The sequence below is a fragment of the Pezoporus wallicus genome, unplaced genomic scaffold (assembly GCF_028554395.1).
Source record: "Pezoporus wallicus isolate ANWC-B61680 ecotype Strahan unplaced genomic scaffold, APGP_CSIRO_Pwel_v1 contig_14119, whole genome shotgun sequence".
Taxonomy (NCBI): Eukaryota; Metazoa; Chordata; class Aves; order Psittaciformes; family Psittacidae; genus Pezoporus; species Pezoporus wallicus.
This window is the reverse complement of record NW_026637165.1, coordinates 62-27,519: the sequence shown is the minus strand read 5'-3', so window position 1 is coordinate 27,519 and position 27,458 is coordinate 62. Positions and strand designations below refer to the sequence as shown.

Sequence of the window (27,458 nt, the reverse complement as noted above, 5' to 3'; positions counted from 1 at the left end):
GTCTGGCCCACAGCTCCAGAGATGTTAACAGAAATTATTCTCTGTAAATATTTCTTAGTATTAGATATAAAAATCACACACTTGAAGAAAATGCCAACATTCCCAAACCAAACCAATCAGAAGTTAAAAACAGGTGTGTGGGGAGACAAGGTGCTCAAGAGGGGTGTGTGGGACCCCCCCCCGTACCCAACAATGGTGCCAGCTTTGTGCTGTTCATGTGGGGATACAGTCTGGGGGGTGTGCTGCGCGCACCCCACTGCATGGCTCATGCACCCATGCCTGCGTCACCCTATAGATGATGCATGTTGCCCCGCCCCATGCCCTGTCTGCAGCGCGCCCCATGGTGCAGCTGTATCCCCACATGCCATGTGCCAGGAAACCATGCTGGCCCCGGTTGTGGAGGGAAAAGCTTCCACACGTGGTGCTACCGGAGTCCTCCGGCACCGAAGCCTGCGGTGGGGATTCGCTGTGGTGCAGCCACGGCAGGGAGATGGGGTTGGCAAATCCCGGGTGCTCCAGGCTCCTCCTGCCCCGCAACCAAATCTCCCAGGGCTTCTGGGACCCCCTGACTGTGCTTTGCTGAATGCAGGGTTGGGTTTGGGTGTCACCAAAATGAGTGCTAACGAAGCACGCATCCAATTACAAAGCACCCTTTCCCTCCTGGGGAGAGTGCAGCAGATGTCGTAGACCCCCGGATTCCTTAGAACGTGGGGTCTACATCCATGGGGATGGGCAGTGCCGATGGGGAGAAGCCAGTGGCCATTTTGTGCTGTTTGGACATCTTGGTCCCTGCCTGCATCGCAGCTGAAGTGTCCAGGGGTGCGATGCCCGCCGCACCCAGCGCTGGCGGCATCCTCCTGTCCTGCACGGCATGAGCTGGTGGCATTCCCGGGAAGCCCGCGGTGCCGCCTGAGCCCAAGCGGGGGATGGCTCAAGCGCTGTCTGTGGGGGCTTCTGCACCCCAAGCCTTGCCAAGGAGTCACCAGGTAAATGCCAGCATGGGCACGGTTTGCTGCAGGGTGGCACTGGTCCTGTGCCAGAGCACCGCAGGGTCGGCTCTTCCCTGGGGGGGGTGTTCTTTGCTTCCAGAGGGATGTGCAGGCAGGGCACGGTGCAGGCAGCTGGGGTGCATGGGGGGTTCACCCTCAGCCTGTGTTGCAGCTCCTTGCGCGCATCGAGCGCATGGAAAGGCGGGTGCAGCTGGTGAAGAAGGACAGCGAGCGGGAGAAGCACCGCATCTTCCAGGGCTTCGAGGTGGACGAGAAGCCGGAGGCAGAAGCGTGCGAGAAGCTGCCCCTGGAGTGTCCCCAGGACCTGCTGGAGCCCCCCCCGACCCTTCAGCCCAAGCACTTCCCCTATGGCCGCAACGGGAAGGGGCATAAAAGGTACAGTGTGCCTGGGGGGGCTCTGGGAGGGAAAGCAGGGGACCCTCCCTGAAGCTTCGTGTTCCATCTGTTGGGCTGGAGGGTGTGAAGGTACCAAATCATCCCAGTGCTGCTCGGTACTGGGAGCGCATCCCATTGAGCACTGGATGGAGGGGACCTCATGAAACCCTGGGTGGGGGGACCCCAAAATGCTGGCGGAGCCCCTCTCACATGGAGGAACCTGCCTCCAGCCAGCCCCGGTGCACAGCCCTGGCAGCCCCAGCACGGGGTGAGGATCCACGTGCCTGGCTCAGCTCTTCTTCCTCCCACAGGAAGCCAGCGTTTGGGAGCACGGAGAGGAAGACGCCCGTTAAAAAACTGGTGTCGGAGTTCTCCAAAGTGAAGAGTAAAACTCCAAAGCACTCCCCGGGGAAGGAGGAATCGGGCGGCTCCTTGTCCGAAACTGTTTGTAAACGGGAACTGCGGAGCCAAGAGACTCCGGAAAAACCCAGGGCGCTCTTGGAGACCCCGCTCCGAGCCTCGTCCCTGCCCAAGGGCCCCGGTGCCCACCCCAAGGAGAAGAGCTTCTTCAGCAGCGAGGCAGACGACCTGCCCTATCTGTCCACCACGGAAATGTACTTGTGCCGCTGGCACCAGCCGCCGCCGTCACCGCTGCCCTTGCGGGAGCCCTCCCCAAAGAAGGAGGAGACTGTGGCAAGTAAGCAGTGGAGAGATGATGGAGAGCGGCACCGCGGCATGTGCCAGGCCTTGGGGCAGAGCTGGCGGCCGGACATGGGCTCACCCGCCTCGGAGTGCTGGGGAATGGGGCTCAGCACCCTGTCCCTGAAGCTGGCAAAGGGCGAAGCCCCACATAGCAGTGGGAGAGGTGCAGCCGGTTGTGTGGTGCTGCTGGTTCTTCCCATGGCAGTGGGGATCAGCTCTGGTTCCGGTGCTGGGCTCCCCCAGACCGAGGCACCGCGCTGGGCCGGGCTGCCAGCCCCGTTTTGCTGTGGTGCACCCGTTTGAGGGCTGAAGCAACTTCCCGTTTGCGGTTGGGAAACGTGTTTCTGGTTTGTGCCGCTGTGGCATAGCATGGGGTCGGCTGCTGCCCCCAAATCCGGTGCCTTGTCCTCTTGGCCGCCCCTTCCCAGCCGCTCTCCTTGGGTCCTGCAGCGTGGTGATTCCCGGCGATGGGCAGCGCTCCGGCACATCTCCTCTCGGAGCAGCTCAGGTTTGCTCGTGCGCTTGGCCGGGGGCATGGTGATGAACTCTCCCTACCCCTCAACCAGCGGCATTGCCTGGCCAGGCTCAGGATGGGCTTTTGGGGAGGGCCCAAGCCGTGCCCTCCGAGGGATGGATGGGCTGGCAAGGAGCAGTGAGGCGGTGGGATGAGGCTGGAGCATGGGAATGTCAGGGTGCCAGTGTGGAGCTAACACTTGGCCTCTCATCCTGCAGTTCCATCTTGGAGGGACCATGTCGTGGAGCCCCTGAGAGACCCCGACCCCTCAGACATCCTGGAGGTATGTACAGCATTCCCATAACTGGAGCCTTCCCGCTCCAGGAGCGCAGCTCAGTGTTCATTTTGGGACTGGTGGCATCCAGCATAAACCCTGGGGGCAGTTGTTGGGATGGGGTGAGGGTGAGGAACGAGTCTTAGGGCTGTGGGACACGGATTTGGTGCAGCGAGGCCGTGCTCATCCTCATCTGTTGTTACAGAACCTGGACGACAGCGTCTTTTCCAAGCGGCACGCGAAGCTGGAGCTGGATGAAAAACGAAGGAAAAGGTGGGAGCAAAGAGGGCGATGCAGGACTGCGGGTCCCCAGCACAGCAGATCCTCTTTGGGGTGCAGGACTGGGCTGCAGTGGGGATGGGAACCGGGAATGCTGCCAGAGGAGGGACGTGGCAGCCGGCACAGCCTCCTGAGCTTCCCAGGGGCATCCTGTTTTCCAGGTGGGACATCCAGCGGATCAGGGAACAGAGAATTCTACAGCGGCTGCAGCTCCGAATGTACAAAAGGAAAGGGATTCAGGAGTCGGAACCTGAAGTTACCTCATTTTTCCCTGAGCCAGATGACGGTGAGTATCCTTGGCAGTGGGATGCAGGCAGGAAGAGGAATTAGGGTATAGGTAGGGGGATCCTTAACGCTCCCATCTCTCCCACAGTGGAAAGCTTGCTCATCACCCCATACCTGCCCGTCGTCGCCTTTGGCCGGCCCTTACCAAAACTGACCCCACAGTGAGTACCGTGGTCCCCAGCAGCGGGGAGGGCTGGGGCTGCTCATACCAGTCCCCACCGGGAAGGCACTGGAATGGCTTTGTCTCTTCCCATAGGAACTTCGAGCTGCCCTGGCTGGACGAGCGCAGTCGCTGCCGATTGGAGGTGCAGAAGAAGCAGACGCCGCACCGGACCTGTCGGAAGTAGCTCCGGGCATCCCTGGCTCGTCCCACGGCCGTGTTTGACGGATGGCTCCGTCCCTCCGTGATCCCAGTTCTGTTCCCTTGGGTTTCACAAGCGTTCTTCGGACTCATCCCCCTGTGCCGCAGACGGATGAGGCTCCCCCATCCCGTATCCCGGCTGCTCCGGTGCCAACGGCAGCTCACGGACCCCCAACCCCATCCTCGGTGCCCGTGTTTGGGATGCTGTGGACGCTCAGCGGTGGAGCCGGTGCCGGGGAATGCCGCGTCCCGTCGGGAATTGCTGCCTTGTTGTTTAGTTAGGAAATGGGATGAACACCAGGGTGGGGGCACGGTGCTTCCTGGGAACGCTCTTTGGGATGTTGGTGCCCCTCTCAGTGGCTGTGACAGGGTTGGGGGGGGGGAGGGGGGGGTTAAAAACCTTCTATTTTTTTTTTTTTTTTTTTTTTTTTTGTGAAATAGAGCTCCTGAACGCACAATTTTGGGGTTTATTTTTTTTTTTTTGTGAATTTTGTTTGGGGTTTTTTGATTAATAATTTAAATGTTTGGAGGTTGCTGAAGTTTGGCCTGAGGCAGTGGGGGTGGGGAGGGATGAGATGGGGATGGATCCTCCCCCCACCCCCACCTTGGTGGCATTGGCCATGGGGAAGGGGTTCCGGGGGGGGGTGTCCAAGTGTATGTCCCCTCCCCCCCAGCAGCGATTAAAGAGGACAAAGGTCAGCAGAGCCGCGTCTTTGAGTCCCATATTGGGGGGTCTGGAGGGATTTAGACCCCCCCCCAGGGTCCGGCCATGGGGCTGTGTCCATGGGGCTCTGCCCATGGGGCACCAGAGGGCTCATTAATGGGGGAAACTGGTGTAAAAACACATTCTAAGGAGGAAATTTGTATCGAAAACCAGGAAGTTTGGTTGGAAAAACCTGAAGTGTGGGTGAAAAACCTGGACATTTGCTTGGAAAACCTGAAATTAGCTTCAAAAACATTGAAGTTTGCTAGGAAAACCTAAAATTTGCTAGGAAAACCTGAAATTTGCTTGGAAAACCTGAAATTTGCTACAAAAACATTGAAATTTGCTTGAGAAACCTGAAATTTGCTTGGGAAACCTTGAAATTTGCTTGGAAAACCTGGAATTTGCTTGGAAAACCTGGAATTTGGCACAAAACCTTGAAATTTGCTACGAAAACCTTGAAATAGTCTTGGAAAACCTGAAATTTCCTTGGGAAACCTGAAATTTGCTTGGAAAACCTGAAATTTGCTACAAAAACCTTGAAATTTGCTTGGAAAACCTGAAATTTGCTACAAAAACCTTCAAATTTGCTTGGAAAACCTTAAATTTGCTATGAAAATCTTGAAATTTGCTTGGAAAACCTGGAATTTGCTTGGCCCGCGCGCTGGGCCAAGATGGCGGACCGGCGGCGGCAGCGCGCCTCGCAGGACAGCGAGGACTCGGACTCGGATTCGGACTCGGCCGCCTCCGACAGCGGCGCCTCGGCCGCCAGCGCCGCCCGCTCCCCATCGCGCTCCGGCTCCGGGTCTCGCTCCGGGTCTCCGCGGCCGCAGCACCGCCCGCCGCGGGGCGCCGCGGGAGCCCTCAGCGCTGGGCCGCGGGGCCGCGGCGGCGCCGAGAGCGCTGCGGGGGGAGCGGCCAAGAGCGCGCCCGAGTCCGAGTGTGTGAGTGCGGGCGTGCGGGGCGGGGGGGGCGATGGGCGCCGCGGGGCCCTGCGCTGGGTACCGCCCTTGGGTTTCCATTCGAGCCGGGCTCCAGCACCGGGAAGGGGCTGAATCCCCCCCCCTCCAACCGGGCCCCTGCGGCGGGTGCAGGTGCGGGTTTGCTCCCCTTTTCCGTCATGGATCCGCCCTGAGCGGCCTTCCCTTATGGAAAGGACACCTTTAGAGGGAGGTTGTGGCGCTGCTGCCCCGCGGCGTGGGGCTCCTGCCCTGGTCTGGATGCGAATTGCTCCCATCCTGGGTTCCTGCACCGGTTATTCCAAGTTTCCCCCCCAGTTTTGACGTTTGGCCCCATTAGCACGTTGTCTGGTTGGGATCTGGGTTTGTTTTCACTGCACAGGTTGATCAGTGTGTTCTTTTAACTAAAAACTTCTGGATCTGAGCTGCTCCGCTTCATCTGGTCCATGATTCCATGAGCCAGTGGCTTCTCCACGGTGCAGGGCTGTGCTTCTATCACTGAATCTCGAGGACATGTTCAGCATCTATTCCTTATTCCTGCTTTAAGGAATCCTCCTGGAGCTGGCTTGTCTGGCCCTCGTTACGGAGGGAGAGGCCCTGGCATTGTTGGCATTGCTCTTTCCCTTCTAAGCTCTCCAGCACTTGACACAGTTTGTGCTGGTTTCTTCTTGAGCTGCTTTAGAAAGACCTAAGAAAAAGGCATTGGGAGCCCGGGGTTTGTTTCTTTTCTGCTCACTGGAGCTGAACTTCCCAGGGCGGATGCGACAGGACCAGAGCCAGCCTTTGTTGGGATTGTGTGTGGGATGATACTGGGACTGGGCTGCTGACCTCCCCCTCTGCTAACCTGCCTTTCTCCCCTTCTCCCGCAGGAAAGCGAGGATGGCATCGAGGGAGACGGTGAGTAACGACTTCCTGGCTGTGCTGTCCGTGTGCCAAATGGGAAAGCTGGACAAAACGCCTTCTCCAATGGCCCTGCAGTTGGTGCAGTCCCAAATATGAACTCATAACAGTGGGTGCAGGGGCAGAAAGCCCCAGACTCATCCTTCCTTCCTCCTGTGCTGGCAATGGGGTGTGTTGGGGACACGCTGGTGCTGGCCTCTGCCTTGGAGAGGCTGCTCTGTGCCCCTCTGCTTGTTACACTCACGGAGAAGCTGCATTTCTGCTCCTGCCTTAACACCCGACTCCTTTTTCTCCCCTGCAGCTGTGCTCTCGGATTATGAAAGCGCCGAAGACTCGGAGGTAAGAGCAGTTTCTGTCCTGGTGTTCCGAGTGTTCTGCCCGCTGTTTGCACCTCACATAATCGGCACAACCCCCAGTTGGTGTCCCTTGTTTTCCACCTCCCCGTTGGCAGCACTGCCTTTCTCTCAGGGTACCAGCCCCTCACCGGTGGTTCCCTGTGTACAGAGAAGCCGCCGTGCTGCTGGGGTGGCTGTGGGACCGGTGTGTTTGGGATACTGGGAGCCATGGCCCAGAAGGGTGTGGAAGGAAGCGGAGGATGCGTGCTGGGTTGAAGCATCCGTGTGTGTGGCAGCTGGAAGGGGAATGTGCCCCAGGAGTGCTGATAGCTCTGTGCTGGCTGTATATGCAGCAAACGCTACCTGAGCCCCCCTGCCTGTGCCCTGTGGCTGAGGTTTTTAGCTCAGAGCAGCAAGTTTACCGTTTCCAGGCAGTTTAGAGAAGTTGTGGTTTCTAATGATGACGACGAAGGTTTCCTAGTGAGAGCCCTTCTCTTGAAGCAGCTGTTTTGGGGATCTGGAGGGGGGCAGCAGTTAAAGACAACACAGGAAAACAAGGCAGATGAAATCAAAGCTCTTAGGGCTATACTTGGTCAATTAATCTATGTCATTAATGGGGAGGCTGTGGAGGTAGCACGTGGAGGGAAAGGGGCAGCTCCCGGTGTTCACCGTGCAGCAGCTCTTCGTGCCTGGAAAGCTGCATGGAGGCTCCCGGTCGCAGTGGTGCACATTGCAGGGGGTATTGCATCACTGCCGTGCCAGGATGACTCTGTTCCTGTGCCTAAAAATAATGCCCTGTCTGGGCTTCCCCAGCGTAAACAAAAGGAGCAGTTGATGTGCAAATACGCTGTGTTGAAAGAGAAAAACAGAGCAGTCTTTTTGTTAATCACACGGGGCTATTTTTAGTGTGGGTTCAGCCTCAGCAGGGCTTGCAGGCTCCTGGAGGGTGAAACCAGGTCAGCTCCTGCGAGCAGAGAGCTCCCAGTGACTCAGCTGAGTGACTCCAGGGAATCTGGAAGCGGCGCTGGCTGGGGCCGGGCCCTGGCGTGGGAAGGAAGGGATGGTCCAAGGGCCCTCGCTCGTTGTCTCCCTGCCTTTGCCATGGAGCTGGTCCCAGACTGGAAAGCCAGACTGTTGGACCTGATAGGGATGGGGAGAGGGGGTGCATTTGGTTTGCTCTTTCCATCAAAATACAGGGATGAGAAGGACCTTAAGAGCTAATCCATTGCTTTGAGAGGGGCAGGTCTCAACAGCTGGAACAAGGATCTGACACCAAATGTGGGGACTCGTGTGGGGAAATTCCTGGGGAAGCTGTTGCTGAAGGTCCGTGTTAGAGTAACCGAGGCTCTTTCAGGCGGAAGAAGAGGATTACAGCGAGGAGGAAAGTGCCAAAGTGGAACTGAAGCAGGACAGTAACGATTCCTCTGGATCAGCGGCGAAAGCGGAGAAAGGGGACGAGAAACCAGACTCTAAGGGTGCTGTGACTGGTGAGAGGCAAAGCGGGGACGGGCAGGTAGGTGTCAAGCATGGGTTCCTTGGGCCGGGGGGAGGCTTGTCACAGGGGGACTGCTGTAGTGGTGAGAGCTGTGATTTTGACAGGAGAGCACTGAACCCGTGGAGAATAAAGTTGGGAAAAAGGTTCCCAAGCACCTGGATGACGATGAGGATCGGAAGAACCCAGCTTATATCCCACGGAAAGGGCTCTTCTTCGAGCATGACCTCCGAGGGCAGACACAGGAGGAGGAGGTCAGGTATGTGAGCATCCCCCATAGGTAAGGGCTCTAAACTGACAGAGGGGAGATTGAGATGAGCTCTTAGGCAGAAGACGCTGTCTCCTGTGCACACCCAGCCCTAGAACCACTTGGTCTCTGGGCATGGGATTGGTGGGAACTGCTGCATTTCCTTTGGAACAACTTCTGGTGTGACTGTTCCAGGCCAAAGGGTCGTCAGAGGAAGCTGTGGAAGGACGAGGGCCGCTGGGAGCATGACAAGTTCCGGGAGGATGAGCAAGCCCCCAAGACCAGGCAGGAGCTGATCGCGCTCTATGGCTACGACATCAGATCAGCACACAACCCTGACGACATCAAGCCAAGGAGGATGCGCAAACCGAGGTGAGCAGCAAGGTCAGACTGGAGCTGGCTTCTCCCAGAGGGAGACAGGTCTGAAATCCCAAAGTGGGGAAGCCCTCTTGATGGCATTGGTCTCTGAGGTGTGAGCTTGGTCCTGGGATCTCTGGACACCGTGGAGAGGGTTTCCCTGTGGTACCTTTCGCCAGGAATTTGTTTCCAGTTGTTTGTCCTATTTGTCCCCCCTCAGGTTTGGGAGTCCTCCTCAGCGAGATCCAAACTGGTCCAACGAGAGGCCCAATAAGCCCCCGAGGCACCAAGGTGCAGACAGCACTTCAGCTCCCCCACGAACCTTCACCAACAGGAGCTCTGCAGGGACAGGGAGGATGCCCCCACCTAGGAATTACCCAAGGCTGGGGGGCTACAAAGAGACCCGTCCAGGCTACCGAGCTTCAGAAGCCAGCATCCAGCATCTGTCTCGGAACGGTGAGCAAGTGAAACAGGAGGGCAGCTACCGAGGGAAGCGTGCAGAGCAGACCCCACCGAGGGACAAGTCACCCGAGGTGGAAGCAGCGCACGTCCACAGCAGCCCTGTAAGGGAGGAGGTTGCTTTGGAAAACCAAGCCACAGCTGCAGATGCTGCCCAGCCACCACCAGACAGACCAATTGAAAAGAAGTCTTATTCCCGGGCAAGAAGGACCAGAATCAAAGCTGGGGATGCAGGGAAGCTGGCGGATGAAGTGCCCGCTTCAGAAGGGCTGGCTCCTGTGCCTCCAAAACCCGTGCAAGCTGAGACATCCCTCCCACCAGCCAAGAGCAGCAATTGGGAGTCGCCAGTAGAATCCAGCTTGGATGGACTCGAGCAAGAAATGACCCAAATGAATCTCGCTGAGCAGAACTGGGCTCCAGGGCAGTCTCAGTTCATACAGCCCCGGGAGCTGAGGGGTAAGTGGGTGCTGCCTGTTGGCTTTCGACTACAGCCAAACACAGTAGACAGGCAGAGCTGAACTGTGTCTGCCTCAGTCTTGAGGTGGATCCACGACAGGGGTGCTGAGAAGTGCAGTAGAGGTGGTTAGAGGGGACAAAACAGAAGAGAAAAGGGGACTTTGGGAATCACAGTGAGACCGGCTGCTGCAGCCAGAGTCATTGTTCAGGAGATGAGGAGCCTTGTGCTCGCTTGGCGGGTAGGGCGATGGATAACCAGGCTCCTGCAGTGTCCTGCTAGGAGCAGGAGGGAGCTTCCCTCTGTTTATCAGTGTAGTTCCTAGCGTTGGGATTTAGTTGGCACAAGCTAAGGCCTGGCTGGGATTGGCAAATGAATTTGTGCCTCGTGGGAGGAAGCTGCTCCATTTGCAGCAGCGGGAGGGATTTGAGGCAGAGTTTCCCCGTGTGAGCTAAGGACTGAGTTCTAGTTGAGCCTCCATGCAAGAGGTCACTCAGGTATAATTATCCCTTTGCAGAATGAGAATCTTTTCTGGGGTCTGTTGGAGTTCTTCCCAAAGGAAATAAAACTGGAGCAAGGAGAAGAGAGCAGCTTCCTGCTTTCATAAGCATCTCTTGAGGTTTAGGTCACGAAACCATAAGTCATCTTGTACTGATGCGACTGGCAAGAGCTTTGTGTGAAGTCTCTCGGTCTTGACTGTGGATGTGAGGAGACAGGCTTTAAATGTGTCAGTGGGATGAGAGTTCCAACATGCTGTGATCTGCAGCTGAGATCATAGACTCCTTTATTTTTGGGCTTAAAACATCTTCACAGATTTACCACGAGACAGCTCCAGACCGCAGGAGGAGACCACTTTGTCTGTCAGAAGGACATCCTACTCCACTGTCCCTTTTGTTTCTTCCTAGCAGAGAAGGCAGGATTCTGGGAGGCCTTTGGCTGGCACGGGCTGTGTGCCCGTGCGTGTGTTTGCAGTACCAGTGATCCGTGGGCACTTCCACTGTTTGTTTTGTCCACTTTGGCTCCCTTGGGATCACCTGGGATTAGCTTGGCACCGTGCTTTTAAACGTGTGCCAGAACTTTGTTGTTTGGATTAAAAGGAGCCCGTGCTAAAAGTGGTTACACCCTGGAGAAGGTTTAAACTGCAGCTTACCCGGTCCCACGTGGCTCCTTGTTTCTGCTCTGAGGAGCTCCTTGTCTCGGCAGGAACAGGGCTTATAGATCAGGACCTGGATTTCAGGCTGAGGACTTCTCTTTGTTAGCAAGATTTCAAAGGTGTTGAGCAGCATGGGTGATTGTAGAGTGACACAACAGCTCCTCATCTGTCCTGAAACATTTCACATGGTAGCCGAAGAGATGAGGTTGTCAGAAGGTTCCTTGTCAGGCAAGCAAGAGCTCTACCTATTGGTAGTACAATCACGTCCCCAGGCTGCCGCCACCTCCTGGTGTCTCCCTTGGTGGGTGAGGTGGCTCTTCCCTAGGAATAAATGCAAACCATAATAACCAGTTTGTTTCCTCCTCAGGTATTCCTAACCACCATCTGCACGTGGGAACTGGGCCACCGCCTCAGTTTAACAGGATGGAGGAAATGGTAAAGCATGTTGCATGGAGCGTGACTCTTGCTTTTAGAAGTGCAGAAAAGCCTGGCCTGGCATGCACTTGTTTCTGGGTTGTGGTAATTAGAGGCTGCCTGGGACACCTCAGCCTTTCCCTTTTGTGGGTGTTCCCAGTTCTTGCTGTGTGACCCAGATTAGAGGTTTGCAGGGGCTGGGAAGGGCTGGAGGGTTCCGGACCCTCACCGATGCCTTTGGACTCTTTCAGGCCGTGCAGGGGGGCCGTGTCAAACGCTACTCGTCGCAGCGGCAGAGAGCACCTGTGCCAGAGCCTGCCCCCCCCATGCACATCAGCATCATGGAAGGGCACTACTATGACCCACGTGAGTGCTTCCGTCCTGCTCCCGAGGCTCTGTGTGTGCCTGGACCTGAGCAGCTGGAGCAGGAGTCCCCCCATTGCTGTTAGGGCTTTGTCATTGCCACATACAGTGAATTAAGAGGCGGCTCTGAGCCTCCCTGCTCGGGGCTGTAACCACTGGAATAGAATCAGTGTTGCCACCTCCCCTCTGGAGTCTCTGGGACACTGCTTTCCTTCACAAAAACTAGGATTTAAAATTAACTTGAAATCAGAGCAACGCCTTTGACATTTAAGAGCGGGGAGAATTACAGAACAAGGCTGAGGATGGATGAGGAGTTTACTCCGGCATTTAAAGTGCAAGAGAAGAGATTCCCTGAGTATTCTCCTGCTTTGTAAAAGGAGTAGGAGGCTTTTCTGTTGGGAGCGGGTAGCATCTGTCAGCCTGGTAGACTGCGTGTGCCGATGGGAATGTGGCTTGCAGCACAGCATCTTGTCCCCGTGGCTGGTTGGGGCGGGCATGTGACTTGCTGCAGTAGAACAAAACTGGTTGGAGCTTTTCCTTACCGACTGTTGTGTGTTGCAGTACAATTCCAGGGACCAATCTACACCCACAGTGAGAGCCCAGCCCCGCTGCCGCCCCAGGGCATGATCGTACAGCCAGAAATGCACCTCCCTCATCCAGGTGAGGAGCCAGCTTCCCGGCATGGGGCATGATAGCGACGTGGTTGTGCGCAGCTTGTACCAGGGAGCAGCTAACTCTGGTTCCACACAGCCTCCTGTCACTGGGGGAATTCATTTTGCCTGTGTCTTAAAGCGTGGAAGAGACCTGCTTCCCTCATGCACTGGGAGGCTGAATCAGTATAAATTTAAAGGAAGGACAATTGGGCATTTCTGGCCCTTGCAGCCAGCACAGGACTGAGGGGATCTGACTGGTTTGGCAGGCTCTAGCTGGATGTCTACATGTCCTGCACAGACCTTCCTGCCTGAGCTGCTTCCCCTTCAGTGAGGCGCTTGGCTCTGCCAGCTGCTGTGCTCGGCTGGTTCTTTGGTCCCTGATGCTTCTAGATGAGAGAAGAAAAGCAGAAACAGAGCTGTTGAGTTGGCATTTCCCCATCTTCCACAAAAACTGCTTCCTGAAGGGGGTGGGATGTGCTGACCTGGGGCTGTGGCTGGTTCAGGGAATTGGGACCCTGCGCTGGGGAAGAAGCTGTGCTCCACTGTGCTGAGAAGCGCTTTCTTCCCCCTTCTCTTCCTCCCCCCTTCTCTTCCTCCCCCTTCTCTTCCTCCCCCTTCTCTTCCTCCCCCTTCTCTTCCTCCCCCTTCTCTTCCTCCCCCTTCTCTTCCTCCCCCTTCTCTTCCTCCCCCTTCTCTTCCTCCCCCCCACACCACACTAAGCATGTTTTCCTCTCATCCCAGGTTTACATCCCCACCAGACGCCAGCCCCCATGGCAAACCCTGGCCTGTACCCTCCGCCCGTCTCCATGCCCCCGGGGCAGCCCCCTCCGCAGCAGCTGCTGGCCCCGACTTACTTCTCCCCTCCTGGAGTCATGAATTTTGGGAATCCTGGCTATCCCTACCCGCCGGGAGCGCTGCCCCCCCCGCCCCCTCCACATCTCTATTCCAACACGCAGGTAAGCAGCGCATCCCGCCCTGAGCAGGAGCTGTCGAAGGCAGATGGGATCCTCTGGAGTGTGGGTATAGCCTCGGGATTGCTGGGAGAGGATGTGGAGCAGCTGGGCTGCTCTGTGCTGGGAGGTTGTTCACTGTCATCCCTCTCCCTGCTTGGGGTGGGTAACTGGAAAGGATGACAGCCCTGCTGCTGTACCCTGAAATTAGGAACTAGTGGATGAAATGCCTGTATTGATGGGTCTCAGAGTCGAGGCCTTCTCCTGCAGCAGGGGAGCAGCCCACTGGGAGCCTGTGACCTTTTACATCCCCCCCAAGCCCATGCTAAGCAAAGACCACCTTGAAAATAGAAGCTGCCCCCCCCCCCCATCCCTGGCAGTGCTCAAGGCCAGGTTGGATGGGGCTTGGAGCAAGCTGCTCTAATGGAAGGTGTCCCGGCCCGTGGCAGGGGGTTGGAACTGGATCAGCTTTAAGGTCCCTTCCAACACAAACCAGTCTGTGAAAATGGCTTTGGAAGCCCTTTCCATTGGAGATGGGGGCAGGAGGCTGGAAACTGCCCGGTGCTGTTCCTTGGGAAGCCCTTGGTGTGAGCAGCACGGGGCTGGCTTTTCCTGCTCCGAGTCCCACCTCTGTGTCCACAGAGCTGCTGGGCAGGGAGGAGGAGCCCTCTGCTCCTGGGAGCAGCACACGGCTGACACGCAGTGGCAGGCGGGAGAGATGCACGTTCCCAAGCCCTGCAACCTTTCTGACCTTCCCTTGCATCCATCCCACTGCCCTGGCAGGAGCCTGGGGGCAAGATCCTGAGCCCCCTGCAGCTGGAGGGGATCTGGGTGTGGTGAGGAGCCATTACCTGCCTTGCCCATGTAGGAAAGTAGTAGCTGCTGCTGTTGCAAGGCACAGATGTACTATGGCAGCTGGGAAACTGGGGGGTGAAGGAAACCCATCTGTGAACCTCAGTCTGATGTGGCTGTGGGCTACTGCAGCCTGGCACTGCCCCGATGCCCTGGTGAGGGGCAGGGGTAAGGGATGATCCTATGTGAGGGGTAAGTGCTGCTGTTCTTTGTGACCTTGTGGAGCACAGCACAAACCAAGCCTGGTCCCTCTGGGACTGCTCTCACCTTCGGTGCCCGGTGGTGGCATCTTGTCACAGCCCAGCTTTGCACCATAACACGTGGTGCTCTCACAGGGGCTGCAGGTTTCTGTGCCCCCCCCAGCACTGACCCTTCTGCTCTCGGGAGCGCAGGCCCAGTCCCAGGTGTATGGAGGGGTCACCTACTACAACACTGTCCAGCAGCAAGTGCAGCCCAAGCCTTCTCCTCCTCGAAGGACATCCCAGCCCGTGACTATCAAGCCACCACCTCCTGAGGTACCATCCCCTCGGCACGAGCCCGTGCATGTGTGATGCTGAGCCCTCGGGGTGTGCGCGGGGCTGCAGTCTCCCTCTCCCATCCCATCCCATAAAACATGCTGTTCTAGGGAAGTCTTAACCTGTCTGATCTTTGACATGTCCCATACTTGAGGTTCTCGTTGCAGGTGGTAAGCAGGGTTCCAGTTAAGTTGGGTTTCTAAATACTTTAAAACTAAACCCGCATAAAAAGTAAGTCCAAAGTTGACTCTTGCTTGTTTTGCTTTGTTTTATTTGCTCAGGGTAGAGAGCAGAGCGCTTTAGAGAGAGAAAAACCCAGTCCTAAGCTAGAAGGCAGTGACTTCTCCTGAAGAGTAAGAGTCAAGACCTTAGTAGCTAGCTCAGGCAGCAGACTTTCCAGAGGCAAGAGCTGTTTCTCTGTGCTGTGAATGGTTTCCTCGCTCCCGTCCTGTGAGCTGTGTGTGTGCCAGGGTGCCACGTGTGTGTTTGGTTTCCTTTCTCCATGCCTTGCTCAGCACGGAGGGAGCCGGAATCATCACACAACAAGCCCCAGCAGAGCTGGGCAGGCTTGTGCCAGCGGTGACGGGCTGGGGACACGCAGTGCGTGTCGATGCGCTGCGAGGTGCTCTCATCACCTTGATCAGAGCGTTGGGAAGGCTTCGTGAGGGGAAGGTGTTTAACCCTGAGCAGAGCAGGGCTGGAGGGGGCTGGCTGTGCCCATATGGGGCACTGGGGAAGCCGGGGGCATGGGCGGGCGGTGGTTGTGTTCTGGCACCCGGGTGAGGAGGGTGTTCACTTGCAGCCCCCGCGCTGGTGTTGGTGCAGCCTAAAAACCCCCGCTTCTCCTTCCTCTTGCCCACCAGGACAGCAAAGGTGAAAAATCCAAGGAGAGGAGCAACACGTAGAGGTGCAGCCGTGGGAATCCCGACGCCAGCCTCAGCCCCTCGGCGAGGAGGAAGCTCCTGGGGAAAGGCTTCTTCCCTGGGCGTAGGTGAGGCAGCGGGAGGAAATCAGCTGCACCGTCTCGTGCTCAGGGCCAGGCACCTTCCCCCTCTGGTTTTACCGGTGCCCTCCCAAAAATCATCTCACTGCTGCTGATCTGCCCTCCTTCCCCTCCCTCCCTGCGGAATCAACCCCCAGGGCCTTGGCCACAAGTTCTCTCAGCTTCTCTCTCCCTTACTAAATGTCTGCCCTGTCCCTTCCCCTAGGATGTTAAACTCCGTTGGCTTGATTGTGCTCTCTGTTTTTATTTAAGAAATGAACCAGCTCCTTCAGTAAAGCTGATTTGTTTCTTTTTGGGTATGTTGGATCCGTTTGTCTGGCTAATGGGACCGCCGCCTCCCCCGTCCCCCCATGGAGACAGCTGAGGCGGTCGTTCTAATTCTCTTTTATAATTAGCAAGTTTATTTCTGCCATTGTTAAGGCACGGGGAGGGCAGCTGGGCCATCGGGGGCTGTTGGAACGCGCTGGCTCTGCAGCCACCACTTAATTTAGAAGCTCCTTCTTTTTCCCAACAAGCCCCGTTGGTCACTTGTGTCTTTGGTGGTTTCTGTCCACGTCTCTGCAAGCTTTCAGCTCCCATCAATGGGAATCCACGGGCACAAGCACAGGGTGACCCCCTCGCCGTCGCCACCACAAGCACACCCTGCAGAGCAGGGCGAGGTTTCCTCCTGCACCTCTGCCAGATCAGCAGCGGGGAGGGAGGGAGGTTTATGGGCACCCCGACGCTGCCCGAGCAGCCCTGCCAGCCACAAACCAGCCAGACGGGGCGAGCAGGGCAGTGATTTGCTCCCAGCACTTGGGTGTTGCCGCTGTGGAAGTGGAAGGGGGGGTGTTGGAACCCGCCCTGACGCATCCAGGATCCAACCTGGGCTCCCAGCCCCAGCAGCAAGCGTTTGCCACCACGAAAACCAGCGCTCCCTGGGACCTTGCAGCTTTGGTTTCCCTGCTAGCGCTCGGCACAGCGATGCGGTGCCGGCTGCACCAGCTCTGCAGCAGCATCCCACCAGCTCCCGATGCCACTCGGGCTTGGCCGTATCCTCGCAGCCGTTGGCAAATTGCATTAGGAAGAAGCTTGGTGAGGGCCGGCTGCCAATCCCTGCCCATGCCGGCTGCGTCGAGCACGTGCTGGGGCAGCCTGGGGAGGTGGCAGCTGCTGGCACAGGAGAGCAGGAGCATCCTTGCTCCAAGCAAGTGGCATCTTGGCCTCCGAGTCCCCATCTGCACCCAGGGAGGGTGCCCAGGGCCCACCTGCCTGCTCTCTGGTCCAGATCTCCTCCCGCATGCCCGGCATTGTTCCTTGTTTGTAACTCCGTGCCCTTTTTGTACCTCATCCCAGGCGTCAAAGCAGGAACCCCTCGTGTTCTCCGTGTAACCATTTCTGCCTTAAGGCTCGAAGTGAATCATTGATGTATTGGTCCTGGTGGCTGAAGTCCTGGACCTCACAACACTGTGACGGGTTTTGGTTTTGTCTCTTTGGATTCCTGTCCCGTAGAAGTGCACATTTGTAACCGGTGTTGTATCGGCACGCGGATGAGAACATGTGTTAGAAAGCAGCCAGCTCTCTCTTGTCTCTCTTTCCCTGCGCTGAGTGCTTCCAAAGGAGAACCGGCAGCCCTTCCCCTGCGCTGCCGCGGGCCAGGAGCTGCTCTTCCCTTCCTAGGAGCTGCTGGTGGGACTGGAAGAGCAGCTCCAGCCCGGCCCGGAGCCCAGCTCTGCCCCCGGCAGCCGGGCTCAGCGCACAACGAGCCCCTGCTCCCTGCAGGGGATGGAACAAGTGGTGTGGAGGTGGTGCGGGAGCTGCTGCCTGCACGCTGCTGCGCTGCTGCCTCCCTCCAACGCGGCTTCCCACGGCAAAACCGGTGCTGGGTGGCACCTACCCTGCTCTGCAGCCTCCCACTGCACCCCAACCGAGTGGGGACCAGCGTGGGGGGGAAGGATGGGTCCCCCCCATGCCGAGGCGCGCTCCCCTTCCCCGCATGCTGGGAAGCAGATTGAGGCACTGGCTCGGGGAGGGATTTCTCCCTCGGTGCAATCTTTCCCTCCTGCTGTTTTGAGCAGTGCCCAGAGGCTTCGTGCCCCCCCCCTCTACTCGCTTGCCCACGCGGCTGCAAATGGAGGCGCAGGCTTTGGGAGGGAAGCGCCTGCTCCAGATCCCAGCTCGTTCGGAGGAATAACAGCAAATTAATTAAGCCAATAGCTCACGCTGCTCCAGCGGTGCCCCCCGTCCCTGCCGAGCTGGGGGAAGAGAGCTGGGCTGAGCCAATGGGCCCGAATCTGGGGCGCGTTCCCTCGGCACGGCATGATGCTGCTTGCATCCAGAGCCAGGCACCTTCCTCCGGCTGCCCCATACAGTGGGGATGGAGGAGCTGCATGGGATTGGTTTGGGGTCATGGGGGGGGGTGTCAGAAGCGCCATGGGGTGGAGGAGAGCTGTGCCGTGCTGTGCCATCCCATCCCACCAGAGCCCATGCAGCGGAGATGGGGATGCGGGGATCTGTTTTGCTGCTTTCCCGCCGCCGCATGGATGGAGTTGCCAAGCAACTGCCGGGTGCAGAGGAAGCGGGAACAAAGCAGGAGCTGCCGGGACCCCCGTACCCCATCCCTCCATCCTTGGGTGGGCAATGGGGTCAGCCGCTGTGTTCCCCCTGTCTTTTGGCACCATCCCACCCTACAGACGCAGGTTTGCAGGGCATGAACCCGGGCGATGGGGATGGGGATGTGCAGGTTCTGTCCCCCCGTTGCTGTCCCCACTGTCGCTGCGCCCAGGGCGATGCAGACCTGGTTCTGGGGGTGTCGGGAAATGCTCGGCACCCAGGGGACTGGGACCCGGCAGCTCAGCCCCGGGCGGGCGCCACGTCCCGCCCTGCCCTGCCCCGGCGCCTGCCCGGTTCCTGCCCCGGTTCCTGCCCCGGCTCCTGCCCCAGCACGCCGGCCCGGCAGCGCCTGTTCCCGGCCTGGCAGCGGCGCGGGGGGGCAGGAGCTGCCCCGACCTGCCCGCCCGGCCCCGGGGGAGCCAGCACCGGGGGGGGCCCAGCACCCACCCCCGGCCCTTTCCCACGCTGTGATGGGGGGGGCAGAGAGCTGAGCCGGGGGGGGGGGGGGGCATCACCCCATACCTGGGGATGTGACCCCATAGATGGGACACAGAGGAGGGGGTACCATGGGGGGGGACAATCCGAATGTGTGCCCCAGGGGACGAGGGGTGCCGGAGCGTGACATGGATGTGATACAGTCCTTTGGGGGGGGGGGGGGGGGGGGGGGGGGGGGGGGGGGGGGGGGGGGGGGGGGGGGGGGGGGGGGGGGGGGGGGGGGGGGGGGGGGGGGCACACACACTGCGCCCCTCGCCGGTGCGGCGGGGGGGGGGACACACAGGCAATGGGGAGGTGCGGGGGCTCTGCCGACGTGGGCCCCGTGTGTGCCTGCTGCCGTGCGGCCGCGTCCGGTGCAGCGGGGCGGGGAGCGGGATACGGAGGTTGTGCAACGCATCACGGGTGCGGGGCTGCGGCGGGGTGGGGGGACGGGACGGGCCGGGCCGCGTCCCGGTGCCGCCGCATCCCAGAGCTCCGGTGCCGGTGCGGCGGGGGCGGGCAGGTGCCGGCGGCGGGGCCGGGGGCGGCGGCGGGGCGGGGCGGCGGGGCGGGCGCTACCGGCGGGGCCGCGGGGCGCAACGCGGGGCGGGAGGGGAGCGGCGCCGGGGCCCGAGCCCGACCGGAGCCGAGCGGAGCCGCCCCGCGCCGCCGCTGCCGCCCATGGCCCCCTGAGCCGCCGCCGCTGCCGCCGCGCCCGGGCGGCCATGAAGCCGCTGGAGAAGTTGCTGAAGAAGCCGGGCTCGCACCTGCCCGCCCGCCCCCCCGCACCGGCACCGGCACCGGCAGCGCGGCGGCAGAGCCTATCGCGCCCTCCCGCATCGCCCGAGGAACCGGCGGGGCCGGCGGGGCCGCAGCCGGGGGGCGAGGGCCGGTGGCTGGAGCTGCGTCCGCCCGAGGCGCCGCTTCGCTCCCCCGAGGATCCGTCCCCGGGAGGCGACCGGGACCGGGACCGGGAGCCACCGAGCCCGGAGCCGCCGCCCGCCGCCCGCTGCTGCTGCGGCTGCGGCCCCGTCGCGCCCGTGCCCCCCGAGCGGCTCCTGACCGCGCTCCTGGAGCGGCTCCCGGCGGGCGGAGCTCACGGCCGCGGCTGCGGAGCAGGTACCGGCGGGACCCCCGGGAGCGGCGGCCGCGGGGGGGGCCCGGTGCGGGGAGCGCGGCCCTGCGCTGCGCTGCGGTGCGGTGCGGGAGGCCGGGGGCGATGCGGCGGCGCTGGGTGTGTGTGGAGGGGGGGAGGATTTGATGGGCGCCCACCCGCTCCTGCCGCGGGATGCGCTGGGGGATGCGGGGTGGGAGAACGGCGGCGGGAGGCGCCGCGTGCCCGGTGCGGGGCTGGCACCGCGCGGGGTGCGGGTGCGTCCCCGGTTCTGGTGCCAAGGTCAGGCTGGGACCGCGCCAAGCCAAGGCGCGCGTGGGTTGCGGTGGGCAGGGTCTCGGTGCGGGGCTCGGTGGCTGCGCCAGGACCGGACGCGGCCGATGTTGGGGTGCGGGTGCGGGGCTCGGTGGCTGCGCCAGGACCGGACGCGGCCGATGTTGGCCGCCAGCGGCTGCCGCCGCCCGGCGCAGGAGCCATCGGTTAATCCTGGACATCCCGGTGCTAAAATTACCCCCGGTGCGAGCTGTGGAGCCGGGGCCGGGCGGACGCCGCTTCCCTCCGGCACCTGCTTTGCCCCCCCCCCCGGTGCCGTCCCGCCGCGGTGCCTTGTGCAGAGGTGGCTCTGGGTGCTCCCACCCCATGGGGTCCCCGCTGGGCTCCCAAGGAGCCGCCAGCCCCGCGCTGCAGGGATGCCCCGGGCCGGGGTGGGGTTCCCCCATCGACACGGTGGAGCCTTCGTGAAGGGGCGAGATGGAACTGGCAGCGCTGGGCCCTGCCTGCACCAACACGCTGCCAGGCCCGGCCCTGCGGTGCCTGGGCTGGTGGGGAGTGGGGCAGGAGCCAGTGGGGGGGGTCCGGACGCTTCCCCCCTGTCTGGTGTGGGAAACCTGTCCTGTGGCTGCTGCAGAGGGATGGGGAAACTGAGGCAGGGCTGGGGGGGGTGCTGCAGCCGGGATGGGGGCTTCGGTTCTTTTTGCACCCCAGGGGAGGTCTGGGGCAGCTGGGGGCCCCCCACACTGCCCCTGCCTGCCCCAGCACTGATACAGTGTGCTGGACGTGGTGCTGGGGGCCAGGCTGTGCCACAAACTGCTGTGTCCTGCTTTTGGTGGCAGCTTGGATGCCATGGGCACTGTGCCCTGGCATGAGGTTACTGGGGGGAGCCTCAGCCCCGGCTCGCCAGAGCTCCATGGCCTGCTTAATGGACTGGGGCTTGGGAGATGCTTGAGAGGGCCCTGGGAAGGACCCTGGTGTCCCATCACTGTGGTGCTGGGGCTTAGGACGCAGCCCTGGGCACCCATCGGCTGGGACCTGCTCAGGGCCCAGGACCGAGGGTTGTGCTGGTGCTGGGGAGGGAGCGGTGCCCGGTCCAAAGGTCACTGGGTGCTGGCGCTGACAGGATCACCACTGGGATCGGCCCCTTGGCTCACCCAGCTGGGCCAAAACCCCCTCCCGGCAGTGGGGGGGTCCCATGTGTCCTGGTGTCATTGGCATTGCCCTCCTTGGCTGCCTGCTCTAATGGGGGGCAGGACCCCGGGGGTGCTGTTGGGGGGCTGTGCTGGGGAGGGGGGGGTGTGTGTGCCCACTTCTGCCCCCAAATCCCCCCCCAGAATCGCTGCTGGATGACATCGTGCTCACACACTCGCTCTTCCTGCCCACCGAGCGCTTCCTGCAGCAGCTGCACCAGCAATATCCTTGGGGGGGGGGGGCACGTTGGAGGTGGGCATGAGAAGGGCATCGGGGTGCAATGAGAGTGGGCACAAGGATGCAGTGGGAAGGGTCTAAAATGGGCATAGGGAGGGCATGGGGGTGGTACAGGGTGAACATGAGGGTGCAACCAAGAGAGCTTTGGGGTGGGCAAGAGAGCGCCATGAGGGTGACAAGATGATGGGCACAAGGGTGGGCATGGAGGGAGGCAGCAGGGTGCTGTGGTGCGAGCAGTAAGTGGGGGAATTAGGGCGCCATAGGGCTCACATATGGGTTCGAGTGCAGCGGGACGCCACCGGGCTGGGCACAGGGGATGCCCGGGGTCCGTCCTTGCCGTGGGGCCTCCTTGACGGTGCCACCTTCGTGCTGCCGCGCTGGGAGGACGGGGCCGGGCTGCGGCGCAAGCGGGCGGTGCTGGCCGTGCTGCTGCACTTCCTCGAGACCTACAAGGGGCTGCTGCAGGAGGAGGAGAGCGCCGGGAAGGTGATCAAGGTGGGTGCCCCCCCGTCCCATCTCCTCATCCATCTCCGCCCCCGTCCTGAGCCCCTTTCCCCCCCCCCCCTCCAGGAGCTCTACCTGCTCATCATGAAGGACACGTCCCTGTACCGCGACCTGGAGGATGAGATCCTCAAACTGCACCAGCTCGTGGAGACCGTGGAGCTCAAGTGAGCGGGGGGCACGGGGTGTGTGGGGGGGTCCCTGTGGGTCAGCAGCAGCATCAGCCCTTGGGGAGCGAACGAAGCCGCGGGGAGGGGGGGGGCTCCGGTTGTGCAGCGGCTCCTGCCTGACCCCGGTGCGTGCCGCAGGGTGGCCGACGAGACCCCCCCCCCGAACAAGCAGGTGAAGCCGCTCTTCAGGCACTTCCGCCGCATCGACTCCTGCCTGCAGACGCGGGTGGCGTTCCGCGGCTCCGACGAGAGTGAGCGCGGGGAGGACGGGGGCTGGGATGGGTACCGGGATGGGGGCTGGGATGGGTACCGGGATGGGTGCTGGGATGGGTACCGGGATGGGGGCTGGGATGGGTGCTGGGATGGGTACCGGGATGGGTACCGGGATGGGTGCTGGGATGGGAGCTGGGTGTCCGTATGGATGCTGGATGCAGGGATGGGTGCCAGGATGGGTGCTGGGTGCTGGGATGTGTACCGGGATGGGTGCTGGGATGGGTGCTGGGTGTCCGTATGGATGCTGGGTGCTGGGATGGGTGCTAGGATGGGTGCTGGGTGCTGGGATGGGTACCGGGATGGGTGCTGGGTGCTGGGATGGGTGCCGGCATGGGTGCTGGGATGGGTGCTGGGTGTCCGTATGGATGCTGGATGCAAGGATGGGTGCCGGGATGGGTGCTGGGTGCTGGGATGGGTGCTGGATGCTGGGATGGGTGCTGGATGAGTGCTGGCTGCTGGGATTGGTGCTGGATGCCGGGATGGGTGCTGGATGCTGGGATGAGTACCGGGATGGGTGCTGGGTGCTGGGATGGGTGCTAGGTGTCAGTATGGATGCTGGATGCAGGGATGGGTGCCGGGATGGGTTCTGGGTGTCAGGATGGGTGCTGGATGCTGGGATGGGTGCCGGGATGGATGCTGGATGCTGGGATGGGTGCCGGGATGCGTGCCGGGAGCTGGGATGGGTGCTGGCATGGGTGCTGGATGCTGGAATGGTTTTCAGGTGCCAGGATGGGTGCTGGATGCCAGGATGGATTTTGGGTGCCAGAATGGCGGATGGGATGGGGGATGGGTGTTGGGATGGATTCTGGGTGCTGGGATGGGCGCTGGGTGTCCATATGGATGCTGGATGCTGGGATGGATGCCAGGATGGGTACTGGGTGCTGGGATGGGTGCCGGCATGGGTGCTGGATGATGGAATGGTTTTCGGGTGCCAGGATGGGTGCCAGTTTAGATGCTGGGTGCCAGGATGGGTGTTGGGATGGATCCTAGTTGCTGAGATGGGTGCTGGCTGTCCGTATGGATGCTGGATGCCAGGACGGGTGCTGGGATGTGTACCGGCTGCTGGCATGGCTGCTGGCATGGCTGCTGGATGCTGGAATGGTTTTTGGGTGCCAGGATGGGTGCTAGATTGGGTGCTGGGTGCCAGGATGGGTTTTGGGTGCCAGGACAGGGGATGGGTGCTGGGACAGCACCCGGATGGGTTTCATGTGCTGGGATGGGTTCCAGGTGCCAGGATGGGTGCTGGGTGCCAGGTTCCCCCCCCAGCTCGCCAGCGGCTGCAACGAGCAGCGCCTGCTCCGTGCCTCAGTTTCCCCATCCCACCTCTCCCCAGTCTTCTGCCGCGTGTACATGCCCGACCACTCGTACGTGACCATCCGCAGCCGGCTCTCGGCCTCGGTGCAGGACATCCTGGCCTCCGTCACCGAGAAGCTGCAGTACTCGGAGGAGCAGAGCGCCCGCGAGGACGCCCTCATCCTCGTCACCGTGGCCTCATCCGGAGGTGCCCGCGGGGCCGGGGGGAGGGTGCTGTGGGCAGGGCTGGGCAGCGGGGCCGGCTGCCTGCTCACCCTCTGCCTGCAGAGAAAGCCGTGCTGCAGCCCAGCGAGGAGTGCGTCTTCACCACCCTGGGCATCAACAGCCACCTCTTCGCCTGCACCAGGGACACCTTCGACTCGCTGGTGAGCCCCGCGTTGTGCTGCGGAGGGGAGTGGGACCCCCCCTCCCGGTGCTCCATCGCCATCAGAGCATCCCGGTTATCCCGTCACAGGTACCGCTGCCGGAGGAGATCCAGGTGGTGCCAGGGGATACAGAGATCCACCGCGTGGAGCCGGAGGACATCGCCAACCACCTCACCGCCTTCCACTGGGAGCTCTTCCGCTGCATCCATGAGGTCGGGGCAGGGGATGGTCGGGGCTGGGTTTGCCCCGCGGGGGCCGGGAAGGTGGTGGGGTGGGGGGGGAGGCTCTGACACGCTGTGGATCCCCCCCCCCGTCCCCTCTCCTTCCCCGCGGCAGCTGGAGTTTGTGGATTACGTGTTCCATGGCGAACGGGGCCGCCGGGAAACGGCCAACCTGGAGCTGCTGCTGCAGCGCTGCAGCGAGGTGCAGCACTGGGTGGGCACCGAGCTGCTGCTCTGCGAGTCCCTGGGCAAGCGAGCCCACCTCCTCAAGAAGCTCATCAAGATCGCTGCCATGTGAGTGTGGGGATGGGGGGGGGGTTCATCCCCCATCTGCGCCTCACCCTCTGCCCCCCTCCCTCCCCTTCCCCATCAGATGCAAGCAGAACCAGGACATGCTGTCCTTCTACGCCATCGTCATCGGCCTCAACAACGCTGCCATCAGCCGCCTGCGCCTCACCTGGGAGGTAAAGATGTGGGGTGCGCCTGGGACCCCCTGGGTGCTCCTGGAACCCCCATGGGTGCCCCTGGGCCTCCTCGCATGCTCCTGGGATCTCTTTGGGTGCTCTTGGGACCCCTTTTGGTGTTTCTGGGACTCCTTTGGGTGTTCCTGGGACCCCTTTGGGTGTTCCTGGGACCCCTTTGGGTGCTCCTGGGACCCCTTTTGGTGCTTCTGGGACCTCTTGGATGCTCCTGGGCCCCTCTGAATGCTCCTGGGCCCCTATGGATGCTCCTGGCCGCCCCTATGGATGCTCCTGGCCGCCCCTATGGATGCTCCTGGCCGCCCCTATGGATGCTCCTGGGCCCCTCTGGATGCTCCTGGGCCCCTCTGAATGCTCCTGGGCCCCTATGGATGCTCCTGGGCCCCTCTGAATGCTCCTGGGCCCCTATGGATGCTCCTGGCCACCCCTCTGGAGGCTCCTGGGCCCCTCTGGATGCTCCTGGCCACCCCTCTGGATCCTCCTGGGCCCCTCTGGATGCTCCTGGGCCCCTCTGGATGCTCCTGGGCCCCTCTGGATGCTCATCCCCCCCCCCCCACTTTGTCTTGCAGAAGCTCCCAGGGAAATTCAAGAACCTGTTTCGGAAGTTCGAGAACCTGACGGTGAGAAGGGCTATGGGGTGTGTGTGTGGGGGGGTGTGTGTGTGTGTGTGTGGAGGGGTGTTCACCCCCCAGGGGATGGTCCCACAGCATCCGTTCCCAGGCCCCATGCCCACTGGTGCCAGTGTGGTGGGGGACCAGGGTGCTGGCACCCCTAGGGAGCTGCTCCCCTTGTTCCCCCCCCGCCCCAGGACCCCTGCAGGAACCACAAGACGTACCGGGAGGTGCTGGCCAAGATGAAGCCCCCCCTCATCCCCTTCGTGCCGCTCATCCTCAAAGGTGAGGGGGGGGGGGACAGGCTGTGCCCGGAGGGGCTGCGGTCCCAGTGCTTGCCCCATTGCCCCCCCCCTCCCCTCACCCCTCTCTGCTCACCCCCAGATCTCACCTTCCTGCATGAAGGCAGCAAAACCCTCCTGGATGGCTTGGTCAACGTGGAGAAACTGGTGGGTGCCCTTTGGGGGGGGGGGTGTCCCTGGGGTGAAGCTGGGGATGGAGAACCCCATTGAGAGGATGGGAATTGGGGGGGTGTGAAGGGCCCCTGGGGTGCAGAATATGGGTCCCTGGTGATGGGGATGCCCCAGGGCAGGGTTGAATGGTCCAGGGGGGGCTGGGGTCTCACCGGGGGTGCTCTGTGCCCAGCACTGCATCGCTGAGAAAGTGAGAACCATCCGGAAGTACCGGAGCCGCCCGCTCTGTGAGTATGGGGCGGGGGGGGGTAAGGGCATGGCCCCACATCCCTGCTGCTGGCTCTGGGATGGGGACGTGTCTGCACCCGCGTCAGCTCATCCCTGCATCCCTTCATCCCTGCATCCCTTCATCCCTGCATCCCCCTCCCTGCATCTCCATCCCTTCATCCCTGCATCCCTGTCCCCGCATCCCTGCATCACTTCATTCCCATCCCTCTATCCCCACATCTCTATCCCCCGCATCTCCCCCATCCCTGTGTTCCCATCCCGGTCCCCTTCCTCCACGCGTCCACCCCTTGTATCACTTTGTTCCCGTGCCTTCAACCCTGTATCCCTTCACTCCTGTCCCAACGTCCCTGCATCTGCAATTCCACTTCCTTCTATCCCTGAATCCTCATCTCCCCACATCCCTTCATTCCCACCCCTGTATTCCCATATCCCTGCATCCCTTTCTTCCAATCCCTGCATTCCCATATCCCCACATCCCTTCATTTCCATCCCTGTATCCCCATATCCCTGCATCCCTTCATCCCCATATTCCTGCATCCCTTCATTCCCATATCCCCACATCCCTTCATTCCCATCCTTTCATCCCCCTATCCCCACATCCCTTCATTCCCATCCCTTCATTCCTATATCCCCGCATCCTTTCATCCCCATATCCCCACATCCCTTCATTCCCATCCCTGTATCCCCATATCCCTGCATCCCTTCATCCCCATCCCTTCATCCCCCTCCTCACATCCTCCTCCCCTCATGCCCTTCATGCACCCCCATCCCAACATCCCTCCATCCCCTTTCATCCCCATCCCTTCGCTCCTCTCCCTCCATCCCCGTCCCCCGTCCCCCCCCCATGCCCCATTCCCCCCCAGGCCTGGAGCTGGAGGCATCCCCGAGCCAGCTGCAGACCAAGGCGTACGTGCGGCAGCTCCGCGTCATCGACAACCAGAACCTGCTCTTCGAGCTCTCCTTCAAGCTGGAGCCGGGCGGACAGTGAGGGACCGGCACCGGGACCGGCACCGGCACCGGGACCCCCCCCCTCCTCCCCGGGGGGCCCGGTGCCCCCCAGCACTGATGCACTTTGGCCTGACGCAGGGTGAGGGGCACAGCCGGGCGCTGCCCCCACCCTCAGCACAATGATGGGGGGGGACACGGGACCCCCGGGCTCATCTCTCCCCCCAGTGTCCCCTTGGCACCCCATTGACCCCCTCCATTGATTGACCGGGGTGCAGGGACCCCCCCACCCCCGGACTCCTTCCCCCCCCCCTCTATTTTTGTACGTGCCCCCCGCCCCTCCCCCCCAGACGTGTATATTTTGTACGGAGCCGCCGTCGGGAATTGT

General features: G+C 61.2%; 3 protein-coding genes across 8 annotated transcripts; all 3 read left to right on the top strand.

The window, feature by feature from the left end:
- The first annotated feature begins 723 nt into the window (after nucleotides 1–723).
- Nucleotides 724–3,943, top strand: MSL1 (MSL complex subunit 1). The gene is made up of 8 exons (XM_057403740.1): nucleotides 724–986; nucleotides 1,162–1,385; nucleotides 1,697–2,082; nucleotides 2,820–2,884; nucleotides 3,081–3,148; nucleotides 3,316–3,440; nucleotides 3,528–3,600; nucleotides 3,696–3,943. The coding sequence occupies exons 1-8, from the start codon at nucleotides 927–929 to the stop codon at nucleotides 3,784–3,786; spliced, it is 1,092 nt and encodes a 363-aa protein (XP_057259723.1). The 5' UTR covers nucleotides 724–926; the 3' UTR covers nucleotides 3,787–3,943.
- Nucleotides 3,944–5,177: 1,234 nt separating this feature from the next.
- CASC3 (CASC3 exon junction complex subunit) lies at nucleotides 5,178–15,905 on the top strand. Of its 6 annotated transcripts, XR_008971498.1 has the most exons (15): nucleotides 5,178–5,447; nucleotides 6,332–6,359; nucleotides 6,664–6,701; nucleotides 8,052–8,210; nucleotides 8,297–8,448; nucleotides 8,632–8,808; nucleotides 9,014–9,708; nucleotides 11,227–11,294; nucleotides 11,525–11,639; nucleotides 12,198–12,296; nucleotides 13,031–13,245; nucleotides 14,484–14,606; nucleotides 14,761–14,776; nucleotides 14,888–14,959; nucleotides 15,470–15,905. XR_008971498.1 is itself a non-coding variant. In XM_057403737.1 (14 exons), exons 1-13 carry the CDS (start codon nucleotides 5,178–5,180, stop codon nucleotides 14,954–14,956), a joined length of 2,208 nt encoding a protein of 735 aa, XP_057259720.1. In that variant the 3' UTR covers nucleotides 14,957–14,959; nucleotides 15,470–15,905. The 6 variants fall into 6 exon arrangements, 3 of the variants coding, with proteins under 3 accessions (XP_057259720.1, XP_057259722.1, XP_057259721.1); XR_008971496.1 differs by having other exon boundaries at nucleotides 14,761–14,959; XR_008971497.1 differs by having other exon boundaries at nucleotides 14,484–14,776.
- Nucleotides 15,906–19,363: 3,458 nt separating this feature from the next.
- On the top strand, nucleotides 19,364–27,125 carry RAPGEFL1 (Rap guanine nucleotide exchange factor like 1). The gene is made up of 15 exons (XM_057403736.1): nucleotides 19,364–19,794; nucleotides 21,397–21,475; nucleotides 21,853–21,985; nucleotides 22,061–22,158; nucleotides 22,300–22,412; nucleotides 23,768–23,935; nucleotides 24,016–24,113; nucleotides 24,203–24,325; nucleotides 24,450–24,628; nucleotides 24,708–24,798; nucleotides 25,383–25,433; nucleotides 25,622–25,709; nucleotides 25,809–25,873; nucleotides 26,070–26,124; nucleotides 26,989–27,125. The coding sequence occupies exons 1-15, from the start codon at nucleotides 19,401–19,403 to the stop codon at nucleotides 27,111–27,113; spliced, it is 1,860 nt and encodes a 619-aa protein (XP_057259719.1). The 5' UTR covers nucleotides 19,364–19,400; the 3' UTR covers nucleotides 27,114–27,125.
- The last annotated feature ends 333 nt before the right edge of the window (nucleotides 27,126–27,458 follow it).